At 47.1% G+C, this 22,504-nt stretch overlaps 1 protein-coding gene across 2 annotated transcripts in view; it reads right to left on the bottom strand.

Annotated features, from left to right (window-relative positions):
* MYO1A (myosin IA) overlaps positions 1-22,504 on the bottom strand; it is a 124,950-nt gene that overhangs the window by 25,071 nt on the left and 77,375 nt on the right. For both annotated transcript variants that reach the window (XM_073576855.1, XM_073576856.1), the window contains exons 10-16: positions 16,240-16,387; positions 15,532-15,650; positions 14,466-14,552; positions 12,651-12,716; positions 11,535-11,639; positions 10,749-10,811; positions 8,884-9,084 (exon numbers count right to left, since the gene is read on the bottom strand). In XM_073576855.1, the coding sequence (XP_073432956.1) occupies positions 8,884-9,084; positions 10,749-10,811; positions 11,535-11,639; positions 12,651-12,716; positions 14,466-14,552; positions 15,532-15,650; positions 16,240-16,387 (789 nt within the window). The remainder of the gene's footprint in view (positions 1-8,883; positions 9,085-10,748; positions 10,812-11,534; positions 11,640-12,650; positions 12,717-14,465; positions 14,553-15,531; positions 15,651-16,239; positions 16,388-22,504) is intronic.

The raw sequence follows: 22,504 nt of genomic DNA, 5'->3' as shown, positions 1-22,504 counted from the left end.
CGCCCCGATTGCGGGCAGAAACCAGTTTAGTGCAACAGCAGTAGGAGAACACAAAACAAATTAGCCTTAAAGCAGAATACCATATCCACCCTACTTTTAAAAAGGAATAATATTAATTAAATAATCAAGAGCCAAATGGCTAATAGGGTGGGTGCTGTGTCCCCCAATGAGCGTCTTGGAGAAAAGGATTTTACAGTGAGTACTCACAAAAATCCATGTTTCTCCTTTGTCTCGTTGGGGGACACAGGTACTGTGGGACGTCCTAAAGCAGTCCCTGGGTGGGAGATTGACTCACAGATCCAAGCCACATGCACCTCCTGTCTAAAGGTGTGCCACTGCTGCTTGGAGAACTCTTCTACCCAGGCTCGCATCTGATGAAGCCTGAGTATGCACATTGTAATGCTTAGAAAAAGTGTGCAGACTGGACCAGGTTGCTGCTTTGCATACCTGCTCTGCCGAAGCCTGGTGCCGAAGCGCCCACTGCCCGAGTAGAGTGCACTCTTATCCCTGCTGGAATTGGTGCGCCTCTAATACGGTAAGCCTCTTGAATAGTTAAACGGATCCATCTGGCTATGATCGACTTTGAGGCTGGGAGTCCCTTCCTGCGCCCTTCGGGGATCACAAACAGTGAGTCTGTTTGGCGAAAAGGTGCCGTCCGCGACACGTACCTTCTGAGCGCTCTCACTAGGTCCAATGTGTGGAGCGCTTTTTCCACCTGATGTACTGGCGCTGGACAAAAAGAAGGCAGGACAATATCCTCATTAATGTGAAATGAGGACACGACCTTAGGCAGAAAGGGGGGCGCTGGCCTAAGAACTGCCTTATCCTTGTAAAAGGTAAGAAACGGTGCTCTACAAGATAGGGCTGCCAACTCCGAGACCCGCCTAATTGAAGTAATGGCTACCAAGTATTCGACCTTCCTGGAAAGGTACAACAATGAAATTTCTCGTAACGGCTCAAAAGGAGTATCCTGCAGGACACTCAGGACCAGGTTAAGGTCCCAGGAGTCTATGGACGCTCTATAGAGGGGTACCAAATGTGAGACCCCTTGAATGAAAGTCTTGACCTGCATATTAGTAGCGATTCTTCGCTGGAAAAGGACAGACAGGGCCGATATCTGTCTCTTAAGGGAGCTCGGGGCTAACCCTGAGTCTAGGCCTGACTGAAGAAAGGCCAGGATGTTGGGAACCGAAAAAGACAGTGGAACAACCCGGTGCTCTCGACACCAACCAAAGAGAACCTTCCAAGTGTGATGGTAAATTCTCGCCGAGGTAGGCTTTCGGGCGCTAACCATTGTAGCAACCACTTCACGCCCAAACCCCGCCTGGGTCAGAATCCAAGATTCAATGGCCATGCCGTCAAACACAGGGCCCCAGAGTTCGGCTGGCAGATCGGCCCCTGAGACAGTAAGTCTGGTCGTTCTGGCAGACGCCAAGGAACGTCTGCGAGGAGCTGCACTAGATCCGCGAACCATGCCTGACGGGGCCAGTCTGGGGCCAGCAGAATTGCCGGAACCCCCTCTGTTTTGATTTTTCTGATGACCCTCGGAAGTAGTGGCAGCGGGGGAAACAGGTATGGGAGGCGAAACTGGTTCCATGGTAGAACCAACGCATCCACCGCGATCGCTCGCGGGTCTGGAGACCGAGCGACAAACACGGCCACTTTGGCATTTACCCTGGAGGCCATCAGATCCACGTCCGGTGTCCCCCACCATTGGCAAATCTGCTGGAAGACCTCCGGGTGCAGGGACCATTCCCCGGGCACGACACCCTGCCGGCTTAGGAAGTCCGCTGCCCAATTTTCCACGCCTGGTATGTGGACTGCTGAAATTACCGAGTGGTTCCCCTCGGCCCAGCGTAGTACATGCTCTATCTTGCGCATGGTTGCCCTGCTGCGCGTGCCCTTCTGATGATTCACGTATGCCACTGCCGTGGCATTGTCTGATTGAATCCCGACAGGACGTCCTGCTAGAAAGTGCTGGAAATGTTGCAGTGCCAACCGCACCGCTCGTATCTCCAACAAGTTGATCGGGAGGCGTGCCTCCTGTTGCGACCATTGCCCCTGAGTCGTGTGGTGGCAGAAAACTGCTCCCCAACCGAGGAGGCTCGCATCGGTTGTGATCACCAACCACTGATCTGGGGGGAAGGGTTTCCCCTGAAGAAGAGAGGAGTCGCGCATCCACCACTGCAGTGACCGTTTGACTTGGGAGGACAACCTGCACTGATGATCGAGCGTGAATGGACTCTTGTCCCAGGATGTCAGGAGGGCGTGCTGCAGGGGATGAAGATGAAATTGGACAAACGGAATTGCTTCCATTGCTGCCACCATCCTCTCTAGGAACCTCATCCCGAACCGAATGGTGTGAGGGCCTGGTTGTTGAAGATTCCGGACTCCCTGCCGGAGCGATAGAGCCTTGTCCCGAGGGAGAACTACCAACCCTCGGGAGGTGTCGAAAATCATCCCTAAGAAAGAAATCCTCTGAGCTGTGACAAGGGATGACTTCTTCCCGTTGACCAACCATCCTAAGCGGGACAGGGTATCCAGCGTGATGTTGACATTTTCCTCACATGCCCGAAATGACGGACCTTTCACCAAGAGGTCGTCTAAGTACGGCAAGACCACTATGCCCCGAGAGGGTAGAATGGCCATGACGACCGCCATTACCTTCGTGAACACACTGGGGGTGGTGGCCAACCCGAAAGGCAGAGCTACACATTGGAAATGCCGACCATCAAAACGCAGGAACCTTTGATGCGGAGGAAAAATAGGGAGGTGCAGGTAAGCATTCTGGATGTCGATCGAGGCCAAGTATTCTCCCTGCTCCATGGCCGATATAACTGAACAGAGGGATTCCATTCGAAAATGTTTGATCCTGACCAACCTGTTCAGGAGCTTTAGGTTCAGAACCGGCCTTACTGTCCCGTCCTTCTTGGGGACCGCGAACAGGTTGGAATAAAAACCCTGAGTTTTCTCGCACTCTGGTACAGGGACAATGACCCTGTTGTGCTGGAGTACCTCGATGGCCCCTAGCAATGCCTCTGCCCGGGATTCCGCTTTGGGAAGCCGGGAAAGAAAAAATCGTTTTGGAGGATATCTGACAAATTCTATTTTGTACCCGGACGACACTAATTCCGCCGTACCACGCGTCGCGTGCTACCGTGACCCAGACGTGGCAGAACCAGAGTAGTCGGCCGCCTACTCTGCCGTCTCCGGGTAACGGGTGCCCCGAGTCATTTAGCAGAAGGTCTCTGGGATCTGGCTCCTCTTGACCTGGGCAGGCGGGCTCGCATCCTGCCCAGCGGGTTGGCTCTATACGTGACCTGACGATCCTTGTCTTGGTTGTAGTGAGCTGGGGCGGACGAACTGGCTGCTGCCATCCACCCGGGGTTGCGAAATGCCGGAAAGCGTGCCTGAGGCTGACGAAACGGCAGTTTAATTTTCTGCTGTGGAAGAAAACTGCTTTTTCCCCCCGTAGCATCCGAGATGAGTTTGTCTAATTTTTACCCAAATAGGCGACTACCCTGATAAGGCAGGGAAGTCAAGGATTTCTTGGAAATCGAATCGGCCCGCCACAGCCTTAACCACAGGGCTCTCCTAATGGCGATTGCATTTGCCGCCGCTAGTGCTGCGCAATTAGCCGCATCTTAGGCTGGTTTCACATTAGCGCTTTTTAAGCGCACGCACGGCCGGGGGTAGCTCCGCCCCCGAGCCGGCTCTCTGCCCGGCGTGCCCACCCCTTGCTTGTAGCGCCGCCTCCTAGCGCACAGCGGCGCCTGCGATCGGCGCACCCTATCTTTAGCATAGGGTGCGCAGATCGTGCGCAGGCCGTGCGCTAGTTGCGCTTTGACCTGCGCTGCGCACTTTTGACGGTGCGCCGTGCGCGCCAAAATCCGAAAAGTTTGATTTTGGCGCGCACGGCGCACCGTCAAAAGTGCGCAGCGCAGGTCAAAGCGCAACTAGCGCACGATCTGCGCACCCTATGCTAAAGATAGGGTGCGCCGATCGCAGGCGCTGCTGTGCGCTAGGAGGCGGCGCTACAAGCAAGGGGCGGGCACGCCGGGCAGAGAGCCGGCTCGGGGGCGGAGCTACCCCCGGCCGTGCGTGCGTTTAAAAAGCGCTAATGTGAAACCAGCCTAAGGAGGCATTGATTAAATAGTCACCCGCCATTGCGATCTGACTTGCTATCTCCGACACCTCCGCTGGCAGGTCTCTATCCTGCAGGACTTTATTTAATGATTGTGACCATGACATCATGGCCTTGGCTACCCATGTTGCCGCGAATGAGGGAGAGAGTGCTGATCCTGATGCTTCATATACTGAGCGGGCCAAGCTCTCTATGAGGTGATCCATGGGGTCTTTAATGGAAGAAACACTAGGCACCGATAGCAAAGTGTTTGAGGCCAAGCGTGACACTGGGGGATCCACAACCGGAGATTCCGCCCATTTTTTACAGAGCTCTGGTGCAAACGGATATCTCGTTTCTAGCGTTTTCTGGCCCGAAAAACGCCTGTCTGGACATTTCCTGTGACGCTGCACTATGTCCTCGAACTCTGGGTGAGTGCTAAACACTCTGTGCGGTCGCTTGGCCCTCTTAAAGGACACCTTATGACCTGAGGTTAGGGAGACGCCCTCCTCGATACCCAAAGTCTGATTGACAGATTCAATGAGACTGTCAACTGTCTCCCGACACCCTGGCGTATCCAGGTCCAGGGACTCCTCCACGTCATGATCCGAACTCTGCTCGCTCCCAGAAAATGGTGACGGTGAACGAGACACCACACTCACGGATGCTGAAGCACCGGAGGGGCCCGGAGACGCGGTGTGGGTTCTCTTCCTATGCGTCTGCCTAGAGAGAATGCGGCCCCTGCAGGCCAGAGGCTCTTGTGAGGTGGATGAAACCTCCCAGATAGGCGAGCCATCATCTCTGCCCCTATCCAGGGCCTGAAGGGTCTCAATCGACCGTGTAAGCAAAGCCATGGACCACGAGAGTGATAACGCCCATTCCGGGGGATCCGGACCCCTGGTCTCCATCACAGGGGAGGGCTCCTGGGCGCGTTCGGAGTCACAGGCTTCACATAACTTTATAGTCTGCGCTCGTGAGAACATAACCCCACAGGAAATGCATGCAGCATAAAGGAAAGTGTGCGTTTTTCCTTTCCTGGACATATTGCTGCTAGGCACAATCTATGAGAGTTGAGGGGAAAGGAGGAGGAGGATAACCCTTTATCGCACGTAACATGGCTCCAGGAACGGGGTCGCACTTACCCTGATCCTGTGTCCCCCCGCGCTCCTGCCTCTGCTTCTGGTGCGCTCACTTCATCTGGGTAGGCGGCGACGTCCTCTCTCGGTCGCGGCCTACCCTGTACTGAAGCCGGGGCCTCAATTTGCTTAGCTCCCGCCCTAGCCACGGGGGGCGGCGCCGGATATGACGTCACGCCGGGGGGCAGAACTTCTGCCCGCGGCCTAGCGCCAAAGCCGCGGGCTAAATTACTCACTGCCTGCCCGCCCGTGCACTGGCAGCCCCGCTATCCTGGCGATCCCGCCGGCACCTCCATGACCGCTCCATGGGCGCTGGCGGTCCTCCATATCCGCGGCCCCCGACTGATGAGCCATATGCAGGTAGTAGGGAGAGAGGAGAGGGGGAGGGGGGAGGGGAATGGAGACTGCTGGATTGCAGCCCTACTCCCATAACCGGTCAGCTTCTGGCTGCACCGCTGACACGTGATTCTGGAGCCTCTCCCAAAACGCTGCCCAGGGCCCTCCCCAGCCATTCATACCTGCGAATCCAGCCACCAGGTAGAGGGTATGGGGTAATTCCTTTGGATGGTGCAGGCACCCTAGCTCCGTCCGCTTTGCAGGGGCCAGGAGAGGGACCGTCCGCCGCCATGCAGCACCGCCGTCTTGCATTGGTGGAGCAGTGAGGGCCGCACAGACTAGTCTTGTGCCTCTATGCAAGCCCATGGTTTCAATACCTAGGGGTGGACAGGGCTAAGTCTGGCATAATGTCCCACGTCGCGGGAAAGGATATGTGGAGGGATACTCACACGTGCTCGCCCGTTGATGGTTTGGGGAAATCGGATCCTTTCAATAGGATGCATTGCCCCTGTCTTATCTTCATAAAAGAAAAAATAGAAGTCTGCGGAAAAGTCCCAGATATGTCCCTCGGTGCGGGAAAGGATACACGGAGACGATACTCAATGCGTGCTCGCCCGTTGATGGTTTGGGGAGATCGGACCCTTTCAATAGGATCCGTCGCCCCTGTCTCATCTTCATAGAAAAATGGAAAAAAGAGAAAAAAAAAATTGTCTGGAGCGATCCAGACTGTGTGTACCTCCATAGGACACTAAGCAAAAAACTGGTCTCCGCCCGCAATCAGGGCGAGGGTGTATGCGGCGGAGGAGGAGCTAACTTTTTTTTGTATACTTAGTGTCAACCTCCAGACGGCAGTAGCATATACCCACAGTACCTGTGTCCCCCAATGAGACGAAGGAGAAATAAAAACTTTGTAATATATCTTATTAGACAAATTTGCTTCTTTCTCCTCCAGAACTGATCATTCTCAAAATGTTCAATTTCCAGGTAAAATCTGTGTTCAGTGAAGACAGATTTTTAAACTACTGAGATAAAATCTTATGAGTAGCAACTGCCATCTTGGGTAGGAGCTAGCAGCAGAGCTCCTTCCTCTTCCTCCTTCTCCCTCCTATCTGTATAGAACCTTACTAGTAGTACTTGCCGCCCATCACCTATCTCCAAAGCGTAAAAATCTGTCATCACTGAAGACAGATTTTACACGTGAATTGAGAATTTTGAGAATGAATGATCAGTCCTGGAGGAGAAAGAAGCAGATTTCTCTGATAAGATATATTACAAAGTTACTTATTTCCACTTGTAATATTGATTAATTGAATAAATCTTTATCCCCAGCATACTGTAGACAGAAAGACAAATACAATTCTGGTGACTTTTCCCTATACATAACATAAGATACTAAGGCCCCGATTCATCGATCAGTTTTTGACAGACTGCTTGAACTGGCACAAACATTTTTGTATCTATAATAATAAATGCCCTAAGCAGCTTCCGGTTGTAACAACTTCCGTCCAGTTGTAACCGGTGACGTCACCGCACACCTCTTTCCATGTTAACCCTCAACACACACACTCCTCTCACCTTTCACCATCTCCACTCACGTCCACTCACTCTTTCACTCCACATATGACCCTTTCTCTCACTCCGTCTCTCATACTCACGCCGTCATCGCCGCTGATCCACGATCCCCGCCATCCTGGATCCAGACGTCCTCCACGCCGGCGACATGTTCTTGCGGCGACGCCATTTTGGATCGGCGAAATCCCGCGATAGTCAAGATGGCGTCGCCGCAAGAACATGTCGCCGGCGTGGAGGACGTCGGGATCCAAAATGGCGTCGGCGAAATCTCGCGAGATTTCGCCGACGCCATTTTGGATCCCGACCGCATCCACGCCGGCGACATGTTCCTTCGGCGACGCTATTTTGGATCGGCGAAATCCCGCGATACTCAAGATGGCGTCGCCGCAAGAACATGTCGCCGGTGAGGACGACGTCGGGATCCAAAATGGCGTCGGCGAAAACTCGCGAGATTTCGCCGACACCATTTTGGATCCCGACGTCGTCCACGCCGACGACATGTTCTTCCGGCGACGCCATCTTGAATATCGCGGGATTTCACGATACTCAAGATGGCGTCGCCGCAAGAACATGTCGCTGGCGTGGAAGGACGTCTGGATCCAGGATGGCGCCGGTGGAAGATGTCGGGGATCGTGGAGCAGCGGCGATGACGGCGTGAGTATGAGAGACGGAGTGAGAGAAGGGGTCGTATGTGGAGCGAAAGAGTGAGTGGAGATGGTGAAAGGTGAGAGGAGTGTGTGTGTTGAGGGTTAACATGGCAAGTTGTGTGATGCTATGGCATCCTCCCGATGCGGTAGCATCGGGCCATAATCTAGTATCTCAGAATTGAGCAAAAATTGTGTGCAACTTTTGCTGTTTTTACTACAATCCCCGCCAGCTCTGCCAACTTTTCGGCGTAAATTATGACAGAAATGTACACCATCCCTGGCGCACTACTCTTAATGAATTCGTGGCATCTTACTCCAGAGCTCTCTTTATTAGGACTGGTGTACAAAATGACAGTCTTAGGCTAGTTTCACATTAGCCTTTACGGCCGCAGCGTCGGGCTGCGCACGGCCGCCGCTAAGCCCCGCCCCCTGCCGCGCCTCCGCCGGTAGCTCCGCCTACGGACGCATGACGCTGCATGCGTCCTGCGTCCCCTATCTTTATCACTGGGGATGCAGGCCGTGCGCAGTATGCGTTTGGCAGCGCATGCGTCCTTTTAACGCTGCACCGAGCGCACCAAATTGCAACCTGTTGCATTTGGCGCTGGTCGGCGCAGCGTCAAAAGGCCTGCATCCCCAGTGATAAAGATAGGGGACGCAGGACGCATGCAGCTACCGGCGGAGGCGCGGCTGGGGCGGGGCTCAGCGGCGGCCGTGCGCAGTTCGATGCTGCAGCCGTAAACGCTAATGTGAAACTAGCCTTAATATATTGGGGACTATATGTGTGAGCCAACACTGCTACAAACAGCCACTACAATGCATGGATAAGGTTTTTTACACCGGAGTCACACCCATTTCCTCCATTGCCGGTGTCCGCAGGGGTGTGAGTCATCTGATTCTTGGATGCACTTGCTGCATGCTACCGAATTGGCATGAGAAAATAATCTCTGATGTGAGCTTCCCCACAGAGTAACACTGAGCTGAGTGCTATCTCATATTTTATCGGACTGCACTTGTCCTATTTTATCGCAAGTGTGAGTGAGCCCTTAGGCTAACAGTACATGTATCTTACCTGACCGGCGTAGTGCTCTATTCGGAAAGCATTCTGAAGTAAGGTCTTATCCGTGATATGTTTTGCATTCTGGTTAGCCCTACTCTTGAAGTGCTTATGGTTTTTGAACTTATGCTCAAGCTTGGTAAGGAAGGTGGCATCAGAGACATTTCCTGGACGCAGGCACTCTTCATCTAGGACTGCAAGTATTCCATTTGTACTCTGCCAGAAGGGGATATCAAGGGTTAATCTAGAACTATTGGCACTTGGCAAATTTGTGTTTTTTGATATTACATGAGAACATATGACATAGAGTAAGCCACCTTTATAGACTAGCCTGTGGGTGTAAATTAGTACTAAATGGAGGGGAGGTGTCAATATATCAACAGTGTTTTTCTCTTGGGACTGAGATAGTAAAATGCAGATAAACCAGAGTTGGCATTAGTTCTGGGCAAACCGCTGCTCCTTGAGGACACACTTGACGCAGATTTCCATTGATGATATCCGTCATATATGTACAGTGATTGTGCACCTATAGCACCAATGCCAGCTGTGTAATACAGCCGGCACCTAAGTCTAATTGCTAGGATTGGAGCCAATTCTGATCACAGCAGTTTAACCCAATAGATGCCAATTGCAAAGCACCTGTCACCTTTTATTCCTGCCGCTCCCCTGAGTATTCTGCCTTTCTTTTTTTTTTTTTAACATCCATCATACAGTTCCAGAGATATTGGCCCCTTTATTACATTGCTAATTGTTATGGTCTTTACCAATAGGACGGTACTAAAAGGATTATCTGGATGAGGGCGTCTTTAAAAATTAAAACGCAATATAAAATTCAAACCACTCCCCATTTCCTGTATCGTAAGTCAAACCTTAAAAAAAATATCTACATATTTCTACATTGGTATTGCCGCATGTATAATTGTGCTGGCTTGTAAAATATCAGAATTTTTATCCCATACGGTGAACGCTGAAAAAAACAGAAAAAAAATAAAATGGCAGAATTGCTGTTTTGCTGTGACTTTGCCTCCCAAAAAATATGGAATTAAAAAAGGATCATAAAGTTGTACGGACCACAAAAAGAGTGATAAAACTCATAGCTCCTACCACAAAAAAACATTCCCTCACACAGTGCTTTTGGTCGAAAATTTAAAAACATTATTGCTTTTGGAAAGCAAGGAAGAAAAGTCCAGTGAAGAAGGGCTCACTGGCGCAAGAGGGCCTGATTAATTCTGGAGCTGGCCCTGAGATAATCCTCTACAATAAATAGGGACCAACATCTAAAGCCCCTAAAGCCACACTAAGCGAGATCGCTAGCGAGATCGCTGCTGAGTCACAAGTTTTGTGACGCAACAGCGACCACAGCAGCGATCTCGCTGTGTGTGACACCTTTCAGCGACCGCCCCCCCGCCGGGTGTCCAGGGCCATTTTTTGATCGTTGGTCTCCCCCTGGCCAGCATGCATCGCTGCGTGTTGCAGCGGGGGACAATCGATCAGCGAGCTCCCAGCGCTGTAAGCAGACGCTGGGAGCTGGTATTCAAGGTAAACAGTGGATAACTAAGTGTGCACGTTGCTTAGTTACCTGCTGTGTACCCTGGATACCAGCGTGCTCGTGCTGGGAGCTGGTATCCAAGGTAAACAGCGGGTTACTAAGCGCCGCGCACGCTTAGTTACCCGCGTCCTCACTGGTCCTGATCTCTGGGGAGTCTGCCTGTTTGACAACTCACCAGTGATCATGGAGCGACACACCAGTGATCCTGACCAGGTCATATCGTTGTCGGGATCGCTGGTGCGTCACTATGTGTAACGGGGCCCTAAGAATTGCCCATCTATAATGTTTCCTGCTTTGAGATTTTACATTTTAGGCCTCATGTGCTACTTACATCCTCTATCAGATTGCAGATAATCTCGTTGTCGAAAAAGTCAACTCGGGTCCATTGAATTCCCTTAAATAAAAATTACAATATCAGACATTAAACTCTGCACATGACATAGTACACTACAGTGCACTTGTCCGTACTCTAAATTACCCTTCTAAGGTCACGTTCCCACCTTCAGTATTTGGTTAGTATTTTGATTTACAGAAAAACTAATGTTTCGAAAGACCAATGAAATAAAATGTTGCTAGCTTTCAAAGCTAATATTGGTCCTATATGACTTCGTATTTTCAGTATAATGGTGTATACCAGTAAACTGCATTCTGGCACCCCATTTCGTTGGTAATGTCGGGCTTACGCCGGTACACCCTGCAAATCAGGATTTGCATATGCGCCAAAGGGGCCATAGACTATAATTGTGGCGGCAGAGCGATTGTATGCTCTGTTGTCCATCATTTTCGGGCATATACGTCTACTAGAGGCGGACATTCAGGGTCAAATTAAAATCAGCAATGCAAGTCTATGACATCTAAGTGTGGTAAAATTTTCACTGGGTATCAGAAAGGATAAGGTGGAGAAAGGTTTTTTTTCTCCATGTATAAGAAAAACTGATGAACGTCCACGCTCAGATCAAAGTCTGATTAAAAGAATCGGTCTGTTTTTCTCGTACATGAGTAAAAAAAGGACATCTGGACTTCCCTCCATCTACAGACATGCTCCTACAATAAGAACCACAAGTTTATCATCAGCAAAGGAGAAAAACGAACGTGAGCAGAAAGACAAACATTTTACCTCTCTGGCATATTCTTCCTGCTCTTCTTTCAGAGTCATGTGAATGAAGATCTGCTGCAGTTTTTCATTACAGTAATTAATAATAAATTGCTCAAAGCTGTTTTCCTGTTGAAAATAAGAATAAATAATATTAATTACAGCTATAGAATCATTTTTGCTTTAAACACATCCATACATAATGACGGAAAGGTTTACCTTAAAGGAAACCTCATCCCCTCAGCTATGATCCTCGGTCTACTGAACCCCTGCACAACCAGCTCTACCCTCTCCTAGTGTATCCTCACCCATCCCTGTAGACTGTGAGCCCTCGCGGGCAGGGTCCCCTCTTCTTATGTACTTGTGTGTCCCCTGTCTTGCACATGTTTATTGTACTTGTCTATATTTCCCCTTCTCCCTGTAAAGCGCCATGGAATAAATGGCGCTATATAAATGTATAATAATAATCCCCCAACTATTTATATGCACAAGTCCAGCAATACCTTTACATGGCCTGACCATTCTTCCATTACTGAGAAATCAGCTTTTTAATTAATATACAATTGAGGTTAAAGAACTATGCTAGAACTGAAGTATTAGCACAGCTCTGGCACCCCTGCAAGTGTCCCCTTCCTCCCTCCTGCAGGGACACTGGAGTGTTCAATTTCCAGTTTGCACTCCCTATGCATCTGTTTCCTCCCAGGACCTGCGCACGGCACGCAGGTCTCCTGGAATTGTGCTTAGGGCGCACGCACACTCTCGGTCTCTTAAAAGGCCAGCACCCGCACTGCTAAAACGTCGAACAGCTAATAGCAAAGACTGAACCCACGCCTGGCTAAGTGGTCGTTATTTTATGGCCGATTGATTTTGTTCTGCATATCCAGCTAGCTGACAAAAACATCAAAGTTCTTCAGCCTCATTTGCATACCAATTGAAATGTTGATTTTTCAGTAATGGAGGAACAAACTGGCCATTGTAGAGGTGTGCATGCTCTACTCTATTCATTCAATATGGAACAGTCAGAAATAGTCAAGCATTGTAAGGTAGTGGCCACTTTTAACAGCAACTCACCTGAACTCAGGTCTTAGGGTTTAGCCACCATAATTAGTAAGATGTTACCAAATTTGAAATGAAACTTACCTCTAAGACCTCAAATCCATAAATATCCAGCACTCCCATCACCTTCTTTCCCTGGAACTCAGACACCTGGAAGAGGATTAATGTAGCATATAAATCGCGTCCAGCAAATGCTTCACGAAAAAATGTGGCTTATATGTGAAAATGTACACATAAGATGAAGAGCAAAATTAATAATCTACGTTATTGCTGTGTATTTTATTCACAGGATATTAGCATAAAATTTAGTAGTGACTCAATAAATGACTACCACTAGTCCTATGCTGTCATATGTGCAGAATGCGAAAATGGCCTTTGATGAATATGTTGAAAACGTCATCATACAATATGGATTGAAATTTACGTGCAAAGATTGTATAAGGTGACTGTAAATTTTTATCTGTGACCTACAGATAGGGTATATGCTGCAAGCTTTTTTCTGATGTCACTGTAAAACAGTCAAAAGTCTGTTGCCCTCAACTCAAACAAGTCCTTCTCAATTGCTATATTCCCCCATGTTACATAAAAACAAGCTGTACTCACCTCCGGTGTTGGCGCTATTCCAAAGACCGTATCCCCAGTGCTCACGTGACAGTGTTATACCACATGAGCTCTGCATACAATCAGCGGATAAATCACTCTCTTTTCTTTTGGACATAACTGATATCCGGAAGACTTGAGATCAGATGCTTCCTCCAAATGTCAATTATGTCCAAAGGAAGTGAGAGTATAGCAGCTGCTGATTGCCTGCAGGGCTCATGTGCTATAATAATGTCACAAGAGCCCCGGGCTGCAATGTCATCTCAGTTGAGTACAGGCTGTTTTTATTTTTCAAGAGGGAAAATAGTAATTGAGAAGGGTTTGTCCAATTAGTGGACAACCCCTTTAAAAGGAACTTCCGATCTGCCAATAGCATGTTACCGAAAAGGAGAAGCTGAGCAGAATGATATATAGGTATGTGGGAAAAGGCTTAGTATCCCTTGTGTTTTATTTATCTAAATCCCTGCTTATTATGGACCTAGAAGTTAAGGGGGCAGTCCTAATCAGTGATTGACAACTCTGTATAAGTCTGCATACAGGGCTAGCTTACCATCACTGATTAGGACCATATGCCAGGATAAGGATGAGGGGACCATACATACCAGGGTAGGGATGAGAGGGGCCATGCATACCAGGATAGGGATGAGGGGGCCATGCATACCAAGATGGGGATGAGAGGGGCTATGCATACCAGGGCAGGGATGAGAGGGGCCATGCACACCAGGATGGGGATGAGAGGGGCTACGCATACCAGGGCAGGGATGAGAGGGGCCGTGCATACCAAGATGGGGATGAGGGGGCCATACACACCAGGATGGGGATGAGAGGGGCTATGCATACCAGGGTAGGGATGAGGAGGCCATGCATGCCAGGATGGGGATGAGGGGGTCATATATGCCAGGATAGGGGATATTAAATACAGAATTGACCACATTTTTTGCTTCAATTTTTTTTTCTAATTTTCTCTCCTAAAACCTAAGTGCGTCTTATTGTCCGGTGCGTCTTATAGTCCGAAAAATACGGTATATATCACTCTGCTCAGCTTCTCTTTCTCTGTACCATGCTGACCACAGACAGAATAGAATTTCCAAACTGACAGTTTCCTTTAAAATGTCTTAATACAGTATGTAGCCTAGAAACAATGATAGATTTATGAGTAAATGAACCTTTATATAAACTATTGAGTGAATATGAAACAATAGTTCAGCAAAATATAGAAATGGGATACTATAAATTCTATAAAGGATCAGGGATGTAATTGCTTGTGTCACATTTTAGCAGAGAAGCCTTGAGACTAACTTTTATACTTTCGTTAATCCTCTGCACCAGCCAGCTGAACAGTCGGTCGTACATATTCTTTGCCAAGGCATCTTTTGCATAAGTTGCCTAAAACAATGTAGGCAAATGTAAGAGAAACATCAGAGTAAGCAAAGCAGAATAACATAATAGATGTAAAAAATAGACTATCCCTACACAATACAGTAGATAGACGATGGACAAGGTATGATACAATAGTTCATTATTGTCTGCCTACTAAAATATGAAGTCTACAGATGAGCGAACTTGTTCGGAAAATGTTCACCAATCACAGATTCAACATGAACGTTGCACAATTGGATTCGTGTTCGGATTCCCAAGCTTTTTTCCTAAAAATCAGCAAAAGTCGTCCAAAGTTCGGTAAATGACCAAGTTCACTAAGGGCTCTTTCAGATGTCAGTGTTTCCGGTAGCAGCACTGGCTGCAAAAATTCCTACACACGTGCACACTGATGACACACGGATGACATTCCTGTGTCATCAGTGTGACAGGTATCGGCGCTTGGAAATCGGTGGTACTTTTTTACGCTGTACCCCGGCACTGGGTGCTGAAGAAGACAGTTCACGATGTGAAGCAGCACTAGCGGAGGACAATGTTGAGAGTTGTATTCAACTGTTAACAGCGAGAGCAGGCGGGGGCTGATGGGAGTACTCATCAGCCACTGCCTTCACTATAAGTAAATAAATATTTTAAATAACAGACGCGGGGTTCCTCTGTATTTCTGATAACCAGCTAGTCAAAGCTGACAGCTGCAGGCTGCAACCCTCAGCTATCAGCAAGGCTGGTTTTCAAGAATAGAGGGGTTTACACGCCATATTTTTTAATTATTTAAATAAATAACTTTAAAAAACAGCTGGGGATGAATTGCTGGAGAGGCCCGAGCACCCGCTAATAGTGTTATGCTGTTCCATTTTTCTATCTATCTATCTATCTTTCTATCTATCTATCTATCTATCTATCTATCTATCTATCTATCCGTATATCTAGCTATCATTATGTCTAATCACATATATTGCTTGTAATTTTTTTCATTAGATTTTTTACTCACCTGCGCCACATTCAGTGTTGTCACCACTTTCTCTTGTTTAGCTTCTACAGTGCGGACACTAAATGCATTTTCCAGTGTAGCAGTATCAAGACCAATCAGTGAGCAGATCTCCCTGATATCTGCAATGTGAAGTAAGAGCGTAACACAGACACATATATATATAATCAAATGGAGTAGTATTTGACTGTTCTAAGATTTTTGAAAAAATACCTGAAGAATTCTCTATTCACGCAATATATTATATTTTGTCTATCATAAAATATTTTGAAAAAAAATAAAACTAGATAAAAGTATTAGCTTATCACAATGAACAAACATATAACACTCTCCATGTTAGAATCAGATGGTTCATTAAGACATGGCAAGGAAATTCTCAGAAAAATCAGCAACAAAGCTGTCAGAGATGGCAGAGCTTTGGGGATTACACAACTGCCGTATTGTAAAGACAAAACTCATGCAATGAAGCTGGAATTATCCAAGGGGAGGACCACACCTGTCTGGATAAATTTCTAAATTTACATATAATGAAAAAATACATGAACAAATGAAAAACAATGCCAAATTCAGGAGAACGGCAATATTTACACCAGGTTAAGAAATGACAACTTTATGGTAAGTGAAAGGTCCCCTGTAACAATATTTATACCGTACGGTTACATTACAGATACTACTATATATACTAGAGGGAACGTTCTTGACTGATCTTACCCTTTGCATCTGGGATGTAGCATGAGGCCATTCCATTGGCCTGAAACTGTCCCTTTATCTCAATATTTCCCAGTTTCAGAACAACTGCAACAATTTGCAGAATTGAAATCACCTCAGCGTCTGAAACTCCAATAATTTTCATGGCATCCTGTAAAGAATACGAAGGTGATCAGTATTTCATGATGATGATCTGGTTCTGATCTTTCTCACACAATATCTACAAATGGTGAACTGGCCTTTAAAAAAATGGTGTCATGTCTATTCTAGATATGAAATGGCCGTTTTGCATCATGACATGATGGGCTTTGCAGTACCGACAAATGAACACATGTAGTATAAAACCACGGTCACACATTCAGTATTTGGTCAGTATTTTACCTCAGTATGTGTAAGCCAAAACCAGGAGTGGGGGATAAATCCAGAAGTGGTGACGGGTTTCTAGTATACCTTTCGTCTGACTGTTTCACTCCTCACATTGGCATGCCAGGCTCGGCATTTCACTCTCCACATGGAGAAATACTGAGATAAAATACTGACCAAATTGATTGTGGCCTAAGGCCGGGGTCACACTAACCGACGGAAAATACGGTCCGTAGTTTACAGGCGTAATACGGATGAATGACCCCTAAACAGTGCTCCGTATGTCATCCGTAATCAAGGTGTGGTCGCGTATTCTGCGCATGTCTGCATCCGTATGTAATCCGTATGCCATCCGTATGCTGAGATTTTCTCGCCGGCTTGCAAAATGGACATATAATGGAGCCCTATGACAGGGTTTATAACAGAAACCAAAGAATAGATATAGACACATAGAATGCATATATATATATACACACACAAACATGTCATTGAGACACATATATATATATTTATATTTCACAGAGTTCTTCATAGCAGAATAGCCGCTAATTCAATCGCCGGCTTTTGTCAAATCATTCCCCAAGCCGACATGAAATGACACATGGTTTACATACAGTAAACCATTTCATTTCATGGTTTTTTTTTTGTATGTCTTTCATTAGTAATTAGATGAGAGTTGATGTGTAATATTTGGGAGGTGTAGGTGTTAATTTAAGGGGTTAGTTTGTTGTAAAAAAAAATGTGTGGGCTCCCGCGGTAATTTGTCAATGCAGGAGCCCACACTTTTTTTTACAACGAATTAACCCCTTAAATTAACACCTACACCTCCCAAATTTTACACATCAACCCTCATATAATTACTAATGAAAGACATACAAAACAAAACATGAAATGAAATGATTTACTGTATGTAAACCATGTGTCATTTCATGTCAGGTTGGGGAATGATTTGACCAAAGCCGGCAATTGAATTAGCGGCTATTCTGCTATGGAGAACTCTGTGAAATATATATATATATATATATATATATATATGTGTCTCAATGACATGTATATATATATATATATGTATTCTATGTGTCTATATCTATTCTTTCGTATGTGTTATAAAACCTGTCAGTGTGATTTTACTGTATCGCGCACTGAATTGCCGGCTTTTCTAAAGGACACCTGGTGCGTATTTCTCGCAAGTCACATGTGTGGTCCATGTGTAATGTGTATTTGTTGCACACCCATAGACTTGCATTGGCGTACTACGGGCGTAGTACGCTGACAATCGCAGCATGCTGTGATTGGCACGGACCGTAGAATACAGACGAGAAATATACGGCTGTTGGGAGCTGCCCCATAGAGAATCATTGGTCCGTGTGTAATGCGTGCTTTTAACGCCTCTCACTCGTCCGTATTCCTCTCTAGTGTGACCCCGGCCTAAGAGTGATATTCACTTTCTATTTTCCATCCAGGTGTTTATCAAAACTGAAGCAGAAAAAAAAAAACCTTCAAAAGACTGAACATATGAATAGCAATTGGTTTTACAATAGCAGTGAATAGGATTGGTTTTTCAAGTGTTATTGAAGTAATTTTTTTCAGGCAGTTGTTTAAGTGAACCTACTCTAAAAACAAACTTTTAGGAGTTGTTGGAGCAGAAACTGAGTAGAAACTCCCCAAATCATCCTAAAAAAACACAAAACTCAGAGGTTCTGCTCATTTTACCTTGGTGTAAAACACTTAGGCTGTGTGCCCACGATGCAATTTTTAAGCGTTTTTGCCGCGATTTTCAGCGCAAAAACGCTGCGAAAACATTTAAAAATCGTGTACAGAACGCCCCCCATGCATTCCTATGGCATTCCGCACATGCTGTGCTAATGCTGCGCTTTTTTCCGCAGCGGCATCGCATCGCGGAAAAATTTGCAGCATGCTCATTCTTTTGTGCGGAATCGCAAAGAATTGCTGCGATTCCGCACCCATAGGAATGCATGAGAATCGCTTACTTCCCGCATGTGGCTATGCCCACTATGCGGGAAGTTAAGCGTCTCATGTGGGTTGGTACCCACGGTGTGGAGGAGAGGAGACTGTCCTCCAGGCCCTGGGTACCATACCCCTGTAAAAAAAGAATAAAAAATAAAAAATCGGGGTATATTTACCTTCCGACATCACGCGCTGCCTTCCCGGGCTACAGCGTTCCCAGTAATGCCTTGCGGCAAGGTCCTGTGATGATGTAGTCTCACGTGACTCTAGCGGTCTCGTGAGATCGCTATAGCAACGCGAGACCAACGTCATCACAGGTCTTGCAAGGCATCGCTGGGAACGGGAGCGCTGCTGAGACTGCGCGAGACGTCGGAAGGTAAATATACCGTATATACTCGAGTATAGGTCGAGTTTTTCAGCCCCCTTTTGGGGCTGAAAAAGATCCCCCTTGACTTATATTCGGGTCACGGTGCCAACTTACCTGGTCCCCGTCATCTCCGCGGTCCCAGTCGTCTCCGCGGTCCCCGGTGTTCGTCTGCGGTCCCCTGCAGCATCCTGGCGGCGGCGGCGGGTGATGATAGGGCCGCGGCGGCGTTCAAAATCTCTACGCGCCGCTCTCTCCCGTCCTCCGGCAGTGACGTGCAGGGGGCGCGATGACGTGGAAAGCACGCGCCCTCTGCCTGAGTCACTGAAGAGCCGGCGACGCTCAGGAGCAGCTGTCATCAACGTTGGTGAGTATAGTGTTTTTTTTTTTTTTTAAATTCCAGCAGGGGCAGCGGCAGCAACATGATAGGATTACCAGTAATCCTATCACTTTGGGGGCAGCATTACGGTATTTGGGCCACCATTCACTGTGCAGCATTTATGGGGGCATATGTTGTGCAGCGTTATTTGGGCCACCATTCACTGTGCAGCATTTATGGGGGCATATGTTGTGCAGCGTTATTTGGGCCACCATTCACTGTGCAGCATTTTGGGGGCATACTGTATGTTGTGCAGCATTATTTGGGCCAGCATTCACTGTGCAGCATTTTGGGGGCATACTGTATGTTGTGCAGCATTATTTGGGCCAGCATTCACTGTGCAGCATTTTGGGGGCATACTGTATGTTGTGCAGCATTATTTGGGCCAGCATTCACTGTGCAGCATTTTGGGGGCATACTGTATGTTGTGCAGCATTAAATTTACCAGTATCTTCTGCAATTCCCACCCTAGTCTTATACTCGAGTCAATAAGTTTTCCCAGGTTTTTGAGGCAAATTTAGGGGGGTCGACTTATACTCGGATCGACTTATACTCGAGTATATACGGTACCCCGATTTTTTATTTTTTTATAATTTTTAACATTCTATCTTTTACTACTGATGCCGCATAGGCGAACTCAATAGTAAAAACCTGGTCACACTTGTCAAACACTATGTTTGACGAGTGTGACCAACCTGTCAATCACTTTCCAAGCGATGCTTCAAATCGCTTGGAAAGTGCTTGAATGTCGCACACGAAAATCGCGGCAAAATCGCTGTGAAATCGCGCGGAAGAAAACGAGCGATTTCTGGGAAGGAGTCCGGTTTTCACTGTCCGGATTAAATCGCTACGTGGGCACATAGCCTTAAAAAAGTTTAAAAAGAGAGAGACTTCAGGACTGAGGCCTAGGCCTCTTCTCACTGCTACAGGCCTCATCTAGGCCCTGCCGGCTAATGGATTATATACAGAATTCATACATTTGTTCTATAATTACCTAGGCATTGCCATAGTACCCGGAACTAAAGCTTTCCTTCTGGCACCACAGGAACGGCGTGAGACATAAGAGACACCGCTCTGGATTGAAAAACAACAGGGACAACCATCTGCTTCACTGGAGGCCCCACCAGGCCACAACAGGAAAATTGCCTCAGGCACAAAACACTGGACCCTCCAGCAAACAGGTACTTAACCTTAACAAATAGGGGAAAATTTCATTTAATTAATAGCGCGACCCTTCCTCCTTGGAGGATTTCACTTTTTGCTTTTAAATCCACCATTCAACGGGGCCCCTCTGGAGTGCAGGAGGGCAGCGGGAGCCATATTGCTTGTGAGAACCCTCCCCAGCCTGTGGAGCCCCTGAACGGACTGCAGGTACCTTTCTGTTTCCTGACCTTGCATATTAGAGGGTTGTATGTGTTGCCCTGTCTCCAGCTGGAGGAGAAGCCATGAGACTGTAAAATCTAATATAATCTCCATAGCTGCCTCACTTTATATTTGAAGATCTAGGACTCCATCTACTGGTCGTTTGGCAATATTGCCCATATTGAAAAATCTTTTTTTTTCTTTTTTCACCTCCTTTTCGGACCGGCAATATTCTCTGTCGCTCAGACCTACTGGCTCACCCGCCCCTACATTTCTGAATTATTAAAGGGGCACTACAACAGAGCTACACTAGACACATACTATGTCCAACAAAGTTTACCCCATATCCTGCCAAAACCCAACACGGAGGGCATAGACATTCCTGGTGGACTATGATAATGGAACACTAGGTCTGCCGCCACGGGCACAAAGATGCGCTCACTTTTATAGGTAGTTGTCATGCGCTGACTTTTAGAACACAGGAGGTCTGTGAGCAATGCGCCCCAAAAAACCTGCCTCATCTGAAATCAACACCCGATCAATCACAGAACTATTGTCTCAACGCACAAAACCAGCAAGTCACACTATGTCGGTGTCAAAATCATCCTCACTGCGCTCCAAGGGCTCCCCTCAAAGGTCTCAGCTAACTGACTCGGCCACCTCAACAAACTTGATCCCAATGACAATGGAGGATTTTCTAGCCACCATTCAGAAAACGTTCAGAGCTGAGTTATCTTCTGCTGTGGATAATTTCACACAATAAATTCAAGACATTGCCCAAAGAACCAACGATTTGGAGAGAAGAATGGATGACGCCACTGAGCATAATAGTGAGCTACTACAAGAACAAGATGCTAGACTCGAATTTCTGGAGCTTAAGTGTGAAGATTTGGACAATCGCTCACGCCGAGGTAACATTAGAATTAAAGGACTCTCAGAAAGTAGCTCCAACCTAATGGAAATTGCCTCGAACCTCTTTTGCACCCTTTTACCGCAGGCAGACCCGAGTGCTTTAAAAATAACCAGAATTCACAGGGCCCTGGGAGGTCCCAAATCTGATGCCTCCCCAAGAGATGTTGTCCTCAAAATGCACTATGAGGGATCCAGAGACCTGATTCTATCTGCTGCTCGTAGACTGAATAAACTACCAGGCGTTCCAGACCCTGTTTCCTTGTTCCCTGACATCTGTCCGGCGACTCTAATGAGGAGAAAGGCCATGAAAGAAGTAACAATGGCCTTAATTTAAGCAAATATCAATTATAGGTGGGGATTCCCACATGCTCTAATCTTCTCACATAATAATTCTACCTATTCTCAAGAAATTGTGAAGAAGGTAGAAAAGCACCGGAAAAAGCAGGCATCCCGATCCCAGACTCAGGGGCCCTACCACAGAGACAGAAGCCTCGCAGAGAATGGATAGAAGTTCGCCGTACCAGACCCAATAAAACACAGCACAACAAACAGTCTACTTCTTGAGACCGCTACCTGCGAATGTACTGGAACAGATTCAAAGAGCAATCGAAATGCTGGGACATTGTTCTGATAAGTATTACTATTTGATGTGATTTATGATAATTTACATATAATATTGTTTTCTCTTTTCTTGTTGTTGAGCGTTGTGACACTCGATTTTGGGCTGTTGCTGCTTCTGGCCCTACTAATAATGGGCCGGCACACTCTAGCCCGCATTCCGGTCATTAGTTGTGACCATTTCTTTTGTTATTATATTTTTTGTTACCTTCCCTTCCTCCCTTCCACTAAAAGAGTGCTGATGTCTTATAAACATGTTCCTAGATTGATAACCAACGTGAAGCTATCCACCCTGGATGTTA

Source organism: Dendrobates tinctorius, unplaced genomic scaffold (genome assembly GCF_039654945.1).
Source record: "Dendrobates tinctorius isolate UK_male_01 unplaced genomic scaffold, ASM3965494v1 ptg000051l, whole genome shotgun sequence".
Taxonomy (NCBI): Eukaryota; Metazoa; Chordata; class Amphibia; order Anura; family Dendrobatidae; genus Dendrobates; species Dendrobates tinctorius.
Note: the sequence above shows the minus strand (reverse complement) of the source record. Positions and strands in the feature narration are given on the sequence as shown.